General features: G+C 43.3%; 1 protein-coding gene across 6 annotated transcripts in view; it reads left to right on the top strand.

Annotated features, from left to right (window-relative positions):
* The window catches only part of ZNF236 (zinc finger protein 236), a 2,444,547-nt gene that overhangs the window by 1,617,439 nt on the left and 814,075 nt on the right, over positions 1–13,033 (top strand). For 4 of the 6 annotated variants that reach the window (XM_069620724.1, XM_069620725.1, XM_069620723.1 and 1 more), the window contains one exon: positions 419–652. The exons of the other annotated variants lie outside the window; for them this stretch is intronic. In XM_069620724.1, coding sequence (XP_069476825.1) covers positions 419–652 — 234 coding nt within the window. The remainder of the gene's footprint in view (positions 1–418; positions 653–13,033) is intronic. 6 annotated transcript variants of the gene reach the window in all.

Below are 13,033 nucleotides of genomic sequence, written 5' to 3'. Positions count from 1 at the left end.
TCTCCTGTCAAATTGGTGTGGCTGTATGTTAACGGTTTGATTCTAATGTCTAACTGGAGATTAACAAACTCTACATTAAGCGGCCCATGCCAGACAATCTGCTCAAGGTTGGTAGACTACTGTTGATATATGTGCTGTCTGCTATAGACAAACAGTCCTCAAAAGAGGGGGAGTGTTTCCCCACCCATATAAAACTTAAGAAATGACAAGTACCTCGGAGGAAGAACTAAGTCCTTTTCTCTACCAAGGGTAAGTTAATGTTAGGTTTTGTGTCTTTCCTGTCTCTTGCCCTATTTTAAAGCAAGTACAATTTCCATTGGCATTGGACGAGTATTGTATGGGGGTACAGTACTGTGTGTTTTGTTCTTCCCATTTACAAGGGTCTAGAACATTAACATGGTACATTTGTTTTCTTTAGAGCAAACACCACCTCTGCTGCCCGTACCAGCCCTGGACATTGTATTAGAGGAAGGATATCCACTGGATGAAACCATGAAATGGGAGAAGTGTCAGGAACCGGAACCACCTGCCTTTGAGCCAGTGAAGAACACTGTCGGTTGGGAAAAGAAGCTTGTTTCAGAGCCTGCCTATGATCTTGGTGATGAAGCAGAGGTGCAGGAATTTCCATTGAGGGAAGAACAAGAACTTTCAGGTAACTGCAAAAGAACCCAGCCATCTGCAAGGCTGACCACCCGCCAACCCCTGCAAGCCGCAGAAGAGTTTCACTGAAATGTGCAGCCAGAAAAGCAGCATTTACACGTCCTAAGCAACTGCGCCTATTAAGAGAGACTCTACAAAAGGAACATTTGGAACTGGCTGCACAGGTCAAGCGGCAGGGAGAAGCACAAGGGGGCACTAACATGGCAGTCAGCCACTTTTGATGTAAAATGCATCATTGAGGATGAACCTATGAGTTCTGCCCCAGCCTCCCATGACTTCCACCCTATTACCCCCAAGTATCACTGCAGCTGTTCTTTGGACTATCTTCTCCTCCATACCTTTAGTCATCAAACCCAGCAATTTCACTGCCCGACTCGAGACCCTACTCATCCAAATTGATTGATTGAAACTGCAGTGACGCCTCTTACCTACGCATCACCCTTGACAGCTTCCCTTATACCACCCCGCCCCCTGTGTACAGGCCATGGGCAGCCTGTTACCCAGATCCCCAGCCCTCCCTGTGTTGTTTCTGGCAGCCCAATCCTTCTCCTGATCCATGATTCTGAAGAAAGGCACGTTTCATTGTTGCCCGACTACCCATTAAGGCCCATTACTGTAGACTCTGGGATGAGCAGGCCATTGTTAGCAAATCCGCACGCTCTTCGAGGTGGATTGTCTGGCTTCTGTTCAAATGATTGGTCAGTTTTGAACAGTATCAGCAGTGGTTTCTGCTAAGTTAGTTTCAATGCGGCAGTCAAGAAGGCATGCCTCTCTTCATTTGAGGTACAAGATTCTGCCCTTTGTTTTAAATCTTAGTTTTATTTTGTATTCAACCTCATAGACAACACCACACATTTCAGTCGGCAGCCTGGGCTCTTTGCATTATGGTGTGTGTTGTCCTAATAACTCGCGTGACAGAATTTTTCATTATTCAGCTGGATGGAAATAGTTTTGGCACCCATCCAGATTTTTTTTCTACAAATGGTAGCATACCTTTCGTTCAAGAATTTGACTTTAATTTAGTAATTAAAAAGTGAGTTACTGCTGGTTGAGGGGAAATGAAAACTTTGTTTTCATATGCTTCTCTTCTATAATTTTCCCATACAGTAGTTGAGGACCTCCATGGTTTCAGATGGGAAAAGATTCTAATAATCATATGATTGTGCATACAAAGTATTTTGTTTTAACTGTAGGCTATTAAAAAAAGGCTACGAAATGCGAGTCGATCCGACTGTAGTGTGCTAAGTGTCCTAAAGTATGGTGAGGCTGACTGCACCACCCGAGACTTGAGGCTCCACTCCCAACCTCAAACAATAAATGCAAACAAAAACAGGGTGGTTCTAGGTGATTGCTCTAGCCTGAAAGATAGCTTCTTCAAATAATTAAGTGACACACTACAATTATTAGTCAATTTAAATCAACACAAGACTCTGGCTAATTATGGGTGCTGAGTATCCTCTGGCTTTGAATCTTGTGGACAATATCGCACATTGCAATTTCTTCGAGCCCGGTGAAACTCCCCTGCAGGAATTTGTTAACAGTAGTTATGTGATGACAGCTGGATGCATGGAGAGTGGAGTTTACCTCTGTCGATTTTCTGAATGTTTTTATTTCAATTACATTATATGTGCAGATCAAGAAAATCTATTGCACTATCACTGCAATTCCCTGTAAGGCGTACACCAAAGCTGTTAACGTTGAGATAATTAAGATATCTGTCATAGGATGCAGTTGGTCCATCCCAGATGAGCAGGATGTCATCTATACATCTCTTCCATAGGACAACATGCTCAACAAAATCAGTATCATTAAAAGCATGCGTGTACTCATATTTGGCCATAAAGAGATTGGTCAAGAACGGAGCTTATTTGGCCCCCATTACGACACCCTTCACTTGTGTATAGTATTTGTCATTAAACGAGACGACATTATACTTCAGTGTAAATTGTAGAAGGGATTTCAACATTTCTAAATGTTTGTAGAAGGACGCCGAGTGTCGCCTGAAAGTGTAATCAATTGTCTTAATTGCTAGGTCATGGTCTATTTAAGTGTACAGTGCTGCCACATCCAGTGTGGCCAGCTTGTGCTCATCCTTCCATTCGCAGTCCTTTAACAAAGCTAATACTACCGTGCTGTCTCTAAGATATACGTTGGAAGCGAGACAACGTATTGTCTGATAGCAAGATCAATGTACTTGAAAACACCTTCTGTCACCCATCCTATCCCACTCATAATCGGTCTAACCTCTTATAATTCTGCAAGAGTCTTGTGAATCTTGGGTAGGAAATATATTGTCGGAATTTTAGGTTTCTTGATGGAGAGAAATGTCTTCTCATCTTCTAGCTGAAGAGGAAAACTACTGTGATACATATGAATTAAATTGCAGCTTAACAAGCCCATCAGGATACTTGTGTTGATTTAAATTGACCAATAATTGAAGTGTGTCACTGTACAATTATTTGAAGAAACTATCTTTCAGGCTAGCTCAATCAATCACCTAGAACCACCCTGTTTTTGTTTGACAAGTTCCAACACCATTCCCACGATCCACTCTATGCCATAATAATGAAGCCCATATCAGCATGCATAAGCTTATGCAAAGTACGGTATGCCGCCATGCGCTCGGCGGCAATTTGTGGATGGCATTCAGGTTCTTATCACCAGGAGACTGGATAATACAGTATCTTGAGGATAGCCAACCCTTTGCAAATGAGCAGTGCAGTTTGCGTCTACCGTCACAATGTGGAGGGGTATAGTTAATTTTTGTTTGGGCCCATTGATGATGGGAGAAAAAAATGAAATCAATGTGTCCGAGGCTGCTTGTGAGACAAAGAAATCATATTATGGCAAAGGGTCTCTTGCATGTCGGACGTTTTTACAAATGTTGACAAGTAGTACTGTGCCTGTGCAACAGCATATTGTGAACATTAGTCAGAAGCCATCTACTAACTACACCTCCTAAATCAGAAATCGCCCAGAAGATTCCATATCCATTATCTCAGAACTGTAGTCAAAAGCTTGTTCTTTCTCTTAATGCTAGAGCAAAAGAAAAGCTGTACCTGGACCTTATCAAGGCAATCGCCCACTCAGTTACACAACTGATCCCAGAGGACAAGGAAATTGGATATTGGCACTTCAAACCGCATTGATTTCCATTAGCAATCTCTGAATGTGCATTTTTCTTTCAAGATGTGATGTGCTACCATAAAGGCCATTCATGTTAATGAACTCTCCTACTTCCATGACATGCTATCACAGATGCATCTTGACACATTCGCAGCACCACACAGCCACATAGAAATAATAGTTTTTCAACCACACTTCTAATTTAGCCAGGTTCCATATGATCTAAAATAATTTACAGGATTAGCTACCGTCTCACATTACATCTTGGCTGGTTCAACTGCATCAGGTAGCAACTAATATGAGAATTCAATATGATAAAAAGAACCCCTGCCAATGTTATTGTCAGTCTCTGTTTCTTTGGTCTGCTGCTAGTTTTGCACTCAGGATATAAAAACTCTGGCCTTTTAATTGAGAAGGCCGTTCACTGGTGGCAACATGGGTAAACTCTAAAACAATCTACCTAAAAACCTAAGCGATAAGAAAAAGTATGTATTGTTTTGCAAAATTTTGAAAACTGATTTGTTCTGTAGAAACTTCATATGAATGCCTGCAGTCCTATCTCCATCAAATAACAGACGGAACATGGATTTGGATGATTTGCGTGCTCGAAGTATCCAGACGGGACGCGTGCTAGCAAAAGGTTTATAAAGCTCAGTAAGATTAACCAATAAGACATTGTGAAATCTCCAGTTGAAAAATCATTCTCAAATGTCACCACTCTTCCCATAGACGTTAAGATGGTAATAATTAAGTCACTTCGAATAGCAATCTATATGAGCAAAATCACACTGTGGCAGAACAGTCTGTCAAATCCAACTGTCTCCAATGGTATTTATCGAGTTCCAAGGGGATCGGGGCAGATTATCACCTTTATGCCATCCAATCGCCATTGATGCGCTCTTTATAATCCTTCCCTGAGCATGCCACTATTAACCCACTGACATCCTCCTGATGCAAGCACACAAATCAACTGTGAATTGGGGCTGGGGGAGGTATCTTAAACAGACTGTTTATTCTCAGAAGATCATTCTGATGAAGCACTGGCAGTGTGTGTTCAAATTAAAAATTGAATGCGATAGGAATGCCCCATCAACCCCAAAATTTCATCCGGTGACTTGGTGCTAAGTTTGTGCGCCAGGGTTTTTCCGGAAGCATGAGAGTGTGAGGAAACCATGGTCTCTTTTTTAAAGGGACTTTATGTTTACAATATGTTGGTATCTTTCATAAATGCATTTGTGGTGTGTAACTATTGCATTATTTTATTTATTTATTTTGAAGCTTATATGACGCGCCAAGCCTAAAGGCATCCGGGCGCTTTCTTAAGGATAGAAATGTTAGTTGTTACACAGAGAAAATATTAGAGACAGACATAATGCAGGTTATTGACATTACAGATAAGATGTAGTACACACAATATTTACAGTAAATACAGTATTGGTTGTGAGCAGGTGGGGGCTGTGGCAGGTTGGGCGAAAGGGGTAGTCAGCGGAAGGTGTCCATTAGTTACCCAGGCTTAGAGTGAAGAGGTGCGTTTTGAGTTGTCTGCGGAAAATTCGGGAGGATTCTTGTGCTCTGAGTGGGAGCGGCAGCGAGTTCCATAGTTTGCTGGCAATCGTAAGGAAGCTACTGCCACTTGCATTTTGGAGCTTAAACTTGTGAGTAGCGCAGCGGTGCTGGTAGGCTATTTGCTGTGTCATGGTGATTTTGTCAGCCAGGTACGCGGGGGCCATCCAGTGAAGCCATTTGTGAGTCAAGGCGAGTGATATGAACATGATATGTTTGTGTACCGGCAGCCATTGTTGCTGGTATCTTATTGCTGATATGTGTGCTGATCTGCGTTATTTTGAAGGACCTGTAGCTTCTGAATATTCTGGATCTTGGTGCCAGCATATAAGGCGTTACAGTAGTCGAGACAAGTAAGGACTAATGCTCTGGCTAGAGTCATACAGCTGTCCGGTGTGAGGAATTGTCTGCAAGCACTGATGAGTTTGCATGTGTAGGAGGTGGCTGATGTTGTGGTATTTACTTGTTTATTGAGGGCTAGTGAGGAGTCCAAGTAGAAACCTAGAGTTTTTTCCTCGTTATTAAATTTAATGGTATTTCCATCAATGTTGAAGGAATCAAAGGCATCATTAAGTTTGGTGATCCTGTGTTGAAGCCTATGAGGAGCAGCTCGGTCTTGTCATCATTTAAGCATAACCTGTGATGCGCCATCCAAGCTTGAATGGTGAGGTATATGGCATTGAGAGTGGCTGTGTCAGTGTCGTGGTCCCCTGATATTGGGATGAGGATCTGGGTGTCATCTGCGTAGTTAGTGTAGGTGACACCCAGGTCGTCCGGAGGGTCAAATAGAGGGTTTAAAATTATTTTACAAAGTGGGGGACACACACGAGCCTTGGGGTACTCCACACGCGACTGGTGAATTGAATTGATGTTTTATTTATATTGCACTCATACACAAGTGTTCCAGAGCGCCACAAGGCAAGGAAGGGGAACAGGGCAGAACAAAAACAACTATCTTACTAGGCCCAGTAACATTGAGAATGGCAAAGTGCCCGGAGAGTGGCAGGGAGGCTCTTCCAAAGGGAGGCCCCAGCTGAAGACAACAATCTACCCGCAGCTCGTTTCTTTGAAAAACGACTGACCCTATGGGAGTTGGAGGTAGAGTAGCTAAGAGCTCGAGAGGGGAGGTATTTACGCAGGGATAGTTGAAGGCATTTTGGACCCAGGCCCCAGAAAGCCTTGTGGACAATGCAGAGGGTTTTAAATGTAATCCTTGCATCCACTGGGAGCCAATGAAGGGATTTCAGAGCTGGAGAGATACGATCCTAAGGCTTGAGGCCAAGGACCAGTCTTGCAGTCTTGTTCTGGATTAGTTGTAAAGGGCGGAGAGTGGAGGCAGGTAGATTTAGGAAGAGGCTAATTGAGTAGTCCAGCTTAGAGAGAACCAGAGCTTGGGAGACAGCTTCTGGGGGAAGGAAAGGAAAGGCAGAGTACCTCTGAGGATGTGCAGTAGGAAGTTTGACTTTTTTTTAGAGACATCAGAGATGTGGGCGTATAAGGAAAGCGGGGAGTCAAAGATGACCCTGAGGTTCTTAGCCTCGCAGGTAGGGGTAGGAGGAGGGCCAAGGGAGCCCGGCCAGAGAGTGAGGGGAAAGGAAGGTGAAGGTGTACCGATGAGGAGGATCTCAGTCCTGTTGGCATTTAGACAAAGATTGTTGGAGGCACACCAATCCTGAATGGCAGTTAGGCGATGAGAGAAGGAAAGGAAGTGGCCGAGGGCAGCCTGAAAATGGTGGGTGGTGCTTCCGCTTTAGGGGAGAAGACTTTCATAGTTCTATCACTGAGGAAAGATTTTATCCATTGTATGGCATTTGTGGAGAACTGTGCTGCTGAGGCCAGGTGTTTACACGATATTTTGGTCCACCAGATCGAATGCAGTGGAGAAGTCCAGGAGATGACGCAAGGCTAGTTTACCTTTGTCCCTCAGGTCATCCATTTGGACTTTAAAATCCAGGAGTGCTGTTTCCGTCCCATGTCTTGGGCGGAGTCTAGACTGATGTAACCCCAGGATGTTAATTGGCTTCAAGGTATTTCTGAATGTGCAAGAATGCTACTCTATCAAGTATTTTCAAGAGAAACAGTACAGTTGTTAATGGACAGTAATTCGTAGGAATGTTGGGGTCGAGGGTGTTTTTTATTTTTTAGTAGGGGTAGTACCGAAGCGTTTTTGAAGTCTGTGGGGACGCAGTTGTTTTTGAATGAGGCATTAATAAGATTGGTGATGAAGGAGGAGAGTTGGCGGTGTGCAGTCTTTAATGACAATAGGTGGGCATGGGTCACCTCGGCACCTTGCTGGTTTTAGACTTAGAATGATTTGGAGGACTTCTGAATTAGGGACCTCAATAGATTCGAATTGGGTGTGTTTCTTGAGGTTGGTGGTGTTCTCAAAGAGGGATGGTGGTTCGGACAGTTTGGCTAGCCTGTTCTTTTTTGCTTTGATTATGGATTTGGAGGCGATAGATTTTATTTTGGAGAGCGTGTTGTATGTTCTCACACGAATTTGCATCTTTGTTGCAACTTTCCACTTGTGGGATCGGGGTTTTGAACTCTCTCAGGATTAAAAACAATTCCTTAGTTTTATAACTAGCTTTAGAGATCCTGTCGTTGTAGAGTTTACTTTTGGTAAGGAGTACTTGTTGTTTGTATTCCCTAGAGGCATTGTCAAAGACCATTTTGTTTGTTGCTGTGAGCGATTTTTTTTTTCCAGAATTATTCAGCCTTTCTTTTAGTCTTTCTTAGAGCTTTTAGCTCATGGGTGAACCAGCGATTGAGGTGGGCAGGTTGTTTGGCTTTACATAGTGCAAGCAAGTCTGTTTTGTCTATAGCTGCAAGGATTGTGCCATTGTAAAGTTTGGTCATTAAGGTTAGGTCGGTGTTGTCAACGGTAGGTGTTGCCAGGACAGGTTGCATTAATGGGAGCAGATTGTTGGCTGAGATATTCCTTTTGTTTCTAGATGGCACCTCTGGGGCTAGTATAGGGAGGTTAGTTTGGCTGATGTTTGTATCGACATTGAATGTGATGAGGTGGAGATTAGACTAAGGACAGAGAGAGTTAGATGTGATGTTGGAATTGCAGTTGATGTCTGCAAGCCAGTGGAGTATGCAACCTTTCACATGTGTGGGATTCTGGATCCTGTGCTCGAAACAGAGTGCTGACATGGTGTTAGCCAAGGACAGAGCGTTGTTGTTGAGAGGATCGTTCAGGCCTAGGTTAAAATCACCCAGAATGATGGTTTGTGATTTGGGTTTGGCATTAGAAGAGCCGATTTGCCGGACCTTATTCTCAAAGGTTAGTACAGGCCCTAGGGGGTCTGTAGATGAGGTAAATGTTTAATGTGGCTGTTGCTGATGGTGACATTTTTACTGATAGAAGTTCACAGGAAGTAAGGGGAGTTGCAGTCACCTCTCTCATGTTCATGGATGTTTTTGCTCTAATGGCAACTCCTCCACCTTTGGCATTAGGTCTGTCCCTCTTGCATATGGAGTAGTTGTCTGGAAAGGCAAGTGAAAAGTCTGGGAACGCTGCGGCATGGAGCCAGGATTCTGTTATGGTTAGGAAGTCTAGCTTGTGAGATGTGATGTCTGCAATGTCTAGTACGTGGGCTGGCAGTGATCTGGTGTTGATGAGGGCTCCAAGAATAGTGTGGTTGGATGTGTTGGTGAGGGTAGGTGAGTGTTAGTTGGTTTGTGCCGTGCGGAGTGTAAGGAGTGAGTTTCTTCTTCGGGTGGTGGGGGCAGTGGTGCCTGTTGTGTCTCTAGTTGACTTAGTTCTGAGTGCGAGGTTGGCGTTTCTGAGTGACTGTGGGTGCGGGCAACTGTAGGTTGGGTTGAGACATGGAGGGGTTGCCCCTGGCTGCCAGGTTGTGTTTGTCATGAATCACTGTCAAGTTTTGGATCATCTGGGGAGCAGTGTGGTTGTACGCTGCCAAACGGAGGCGGGTAGGCTGGATGTTATTGGAATCGGGTATGTTCGGGGGCATGGCTATCGACTGGGATGTACAGATGCTAGATAGGGTTATAATGTGACTTGTGTAAATCAGGTAATTGATTAAGGCAGAGGACATGGTAGTCGGTTGGGTGGATACGCTGGGTGGTAATGAGCCAGTTACTAGCCTATGGGGTCTATGGGTGGTTGGGTAAGGGGGTCAGCATAGAGGGCACTGGGATGCGTGTAGGAGGCGCTGTGGGCTGGCAGAGCAGTCCTCCGGGCGCACAGGTGACTAGAGAGTACACTAGGAAAGCAGTGCGGCAGAGCAATTCAATTCAAGACAGTTCACCATTAGCATCAGGAAGTGTGACTGGGCATGAATCAGTAACGAATTGGCACATAAAAACAAGGTGCGGCATTAGGAGGTTGTGGGTACATGCGAAAAGTAATGCTGGGCTATTCAATTAATAACAGTTAACCATTAGCAGCAGGAAGTTTGACTACGCATGAATCAGTTACGAAATGGCACATAAAATCAAAATGCAGCATTGGGAGGTTGAGTATGCAAGCAAGGTACTGGCGGGCTATTCAATTGACAGCGTTTCACCATAAGCAGCAGGAAGTGTGACTATGCATGAATCAGTTGCAATATATTTGCAGCGCATCGTGATACAGGATACAAACAAATGATATGGCTCATAATGCAGTTTAGTGTGATACAGGTTAAGAGCAAAGGAGCAGGCTACCAATGTGGCGTGCCGTAGTACAGATTATAAGCAGAGGAAATGGATTACAATCTGGCACAGGACAGTGCGATTAAGGGTGAGTTTATGACTGTTTAGGCTTTTTGGCCCGTGGTCTCGGGCGGATAGGGCTGATAATGGTATGGCTGAGATCTGTTCACCATTGTATATCATGAGGTTAGGGGGAAGTAGGAGACAGACAGAGTCGTGATCATATGCAATCAGCTGGAAACGTATGCAAGTTGAGTTGGCTTCCGCGGGGGTGGGGGGAGAATGTAGACTGTAGGAGGATAAGGGTATGAGGGGTAAAACGAGCGTTGATTGTAATCTTACCCTGACTATTACGGCGGAGGGCACTTGTCGCTCAGTCGACTCGGTCAGGCTCAGTCAGGAGCCCAAAATGTGTGCCTGGAGTGTGGGCCGGCTTCCCTTTATTGGGTGAATAAGCTCTCTTGAGGCTGTGTTAAGGCCAAAAGGTGTATTAATTGCGGCATCAGCCATCTTTGAAGAGGTTAACCCTTGTGGTAAATCTTACATGGGGATTTTAAATGTTTAATCACAGGGGATCTTTCCCTTGCAGAAAAAGTGTTGGGACAAATATGGTGTTTACATGGGGTGTTTCTGAAGGCCATATCACACAAGTAGCCTAAAACCGCCTCTTAATTCGCCTAGGCTAATTTTGCGGTGGGTGGATGATGCATAAGAGCATGTGCCCCTGGAGAATGTTTTGTTCATTTTTTTCACTGGATGTGCACACTTTCAGCAAATATTGTGCGTTGCATCATCCGCTCACCCCAGAATTTCATGTTTGGGACGTTCTCTGTGTTTGAAGAAATGAGACTTGCAACAACAGTCATTACAATTTCTACTAGCCTTTTATTAAAGATTTTTCGCAAAACCCGTCCCTCATCCACTCTGCATTGTCGTAGGTGGAGTAAAGGACTCTTTGGTACTGATGCCCTTAAATGATCAGAAGGAGGACTCCGACACTCTGTGAACAAGTTCAAAATATTTTTATTTAAGAATAACTATTGTTATGGAAGATTCCCTACCTATATAATCTAACTATGGTGCTCGTCAGTCATCCGTGAACGTCCAAAAGATCAGGACCTCTGTCCAAAACAAATCTAACTGGCCCTACCACTATTCTAAATAAACTAAGGCCAGGAGAATGTCTCCATTCTCTTGAGGGTACTTCTTGTAATTAGTGTTTGGATTTCATGTTAGTAGGAAGTCTTTAGATAGCTAGTCTCCAGTAACTTGCTGTATCAGTTCATGCAGCTCTTTCCTCCGGAGGAAAATCTTTCTTAACCTTTTTAATGCTTTCTTTGATACATTTTAAAGGACTCTGAGCAACCTGGAATTGTACAATTTCTTCTGTAGTTCTGGCCATCTAGACAATTGTTGTTCACCTTACTCTGACATTCTCTGTCTTCTATATTGTTTACTTTGATGTTCTCTGAGTTTCAATGTATAAGACGTTTTGTAAGGTTCCTCTCTTCCTGTCCTGAATAGCTTGTCTGCTTTTCCTTTTCACAGGGTATTTATATCCAAGTGTGCTTGTTCTCCCTCTCAGGAATTTCAATGAGCTTCTTTCTCACATTGACATTAATATTTTTCCTAACTTTTTCTCCATACTTCCATTCATAATATTCTCTTTCTCTTATGTTCGCTTCTTTGAGGGGCCAGAAATGTGAGATGGACAAGTAGATAGTTTTTTCACATGTAGACATTTCATTAAACAATTAGGGTGAGACAAAAACGTCCATCATTCCCTAACATAACAAGGGTTTCCCTACCTATCTATCTAAGGCTAATGGAAAATGATGTAATGTCCAAAGATCTGTCCCTCACACTTATATATACAACAAAATCACACAGGGATTATCTGGCCATTCAAACTCATGAAATAAAATTTACATTACACATAGATAAATTATAAACATAAATCCTTGTAACCAGGGTTGAATCCCCTTCCCCTGGGTCAATTCAGGATGTTTCAAACCAAAGATCAAAATCAAGAAAGTTCTTTCAATAGCCAAGTTCCACTGGAAATATTGCACAAAGTTCTGTTCATCACATATGACCTTCACTTCGCAATATCATTGTCTTATTTTCAAGTAACACTTCTCACTCCAACTGCTGTTTGACAGACAAGTCTGTATGCAATGTAATTATTATTTTATATGAAGACCAATCATCTTTCATCATATCACATTTGTTCTTCTTAAGCAACACAGTTCTGTCAGGATGATTCCACAATAGTTCATTAGTACACGTCTTCAAAAGCAGCAGAGTTTTGTCAGGATGATTCCTTGACAGTTCATTAGTAGACATCAATGGATATACCACTATCTTCCACCACAACCTCCTACCACATTGTAGTACTTCAATTTGTTCTTTTTGGTCCACTCGCCTGCTAGGACTAACCACTAAATGTCCCTTTCCCGGTATACTCCCCTTCCAGGATAAAAATTCCTACTACTACTACCAGTACTTTGTGGTGAGGGTTGCTTCATAGTCCACGTTCGCATCTTCAATGGGGAAAGTTAAATCAACTACTGCTTCATGAATGATTCTTTTAGCTTCCTTCAACCCTTGGAGGGTTATAATTTCTTTGACAAAGTTTATCTCACTAATTTGTTTTCCCCCGGGCAATGCAGATTATATTTCTCTCCCCCTGGATGATCTTTACAAGGAGGGCATTTATTCTGCTATACAATTGTACACACTTATATCCTCAATGGGGAAAGTTAAGATCAACAAATGCTTCATAGGGGATTTCTTTGACTTTCAACAACCACAAGAGGGTTATGTGATGAATCCAAGGATCCCTCACTAAACCCCTGCCTAATGTCTCCTCCACTTGGCCAGGGTAAGGCAGACGCTTCCTGATCTTGGGGGTGGCGCTCTGCGGGAGGGTCACCTGGGAGGAGACGAGGCTCAGGGTGGTGAGGAGAATATATGGGATGAGCTACAGTATTTGTTTCCCATTGAGAAGAACCTTTTACAA

This window comes from Ambystoma mexicanum, chromosome 5q (assembly GCF_040938575.1).
Source record: "Ambystoma mexicanum isolate Mex_15411 chromosome 5q, UKY_AmexF1_1, whole genome shotgun sequence".
In the NCBI taxonomy this organism is placed as follows: Eukaryota; Metazoa; Chordata; class Amphibia; order Caudata; family Ambystomatidae; genus Ambystoma; species Ambystoma mexicanum.
This window is presented reverse-complemented; position numbering and strand designations above follow the sequence as displayed.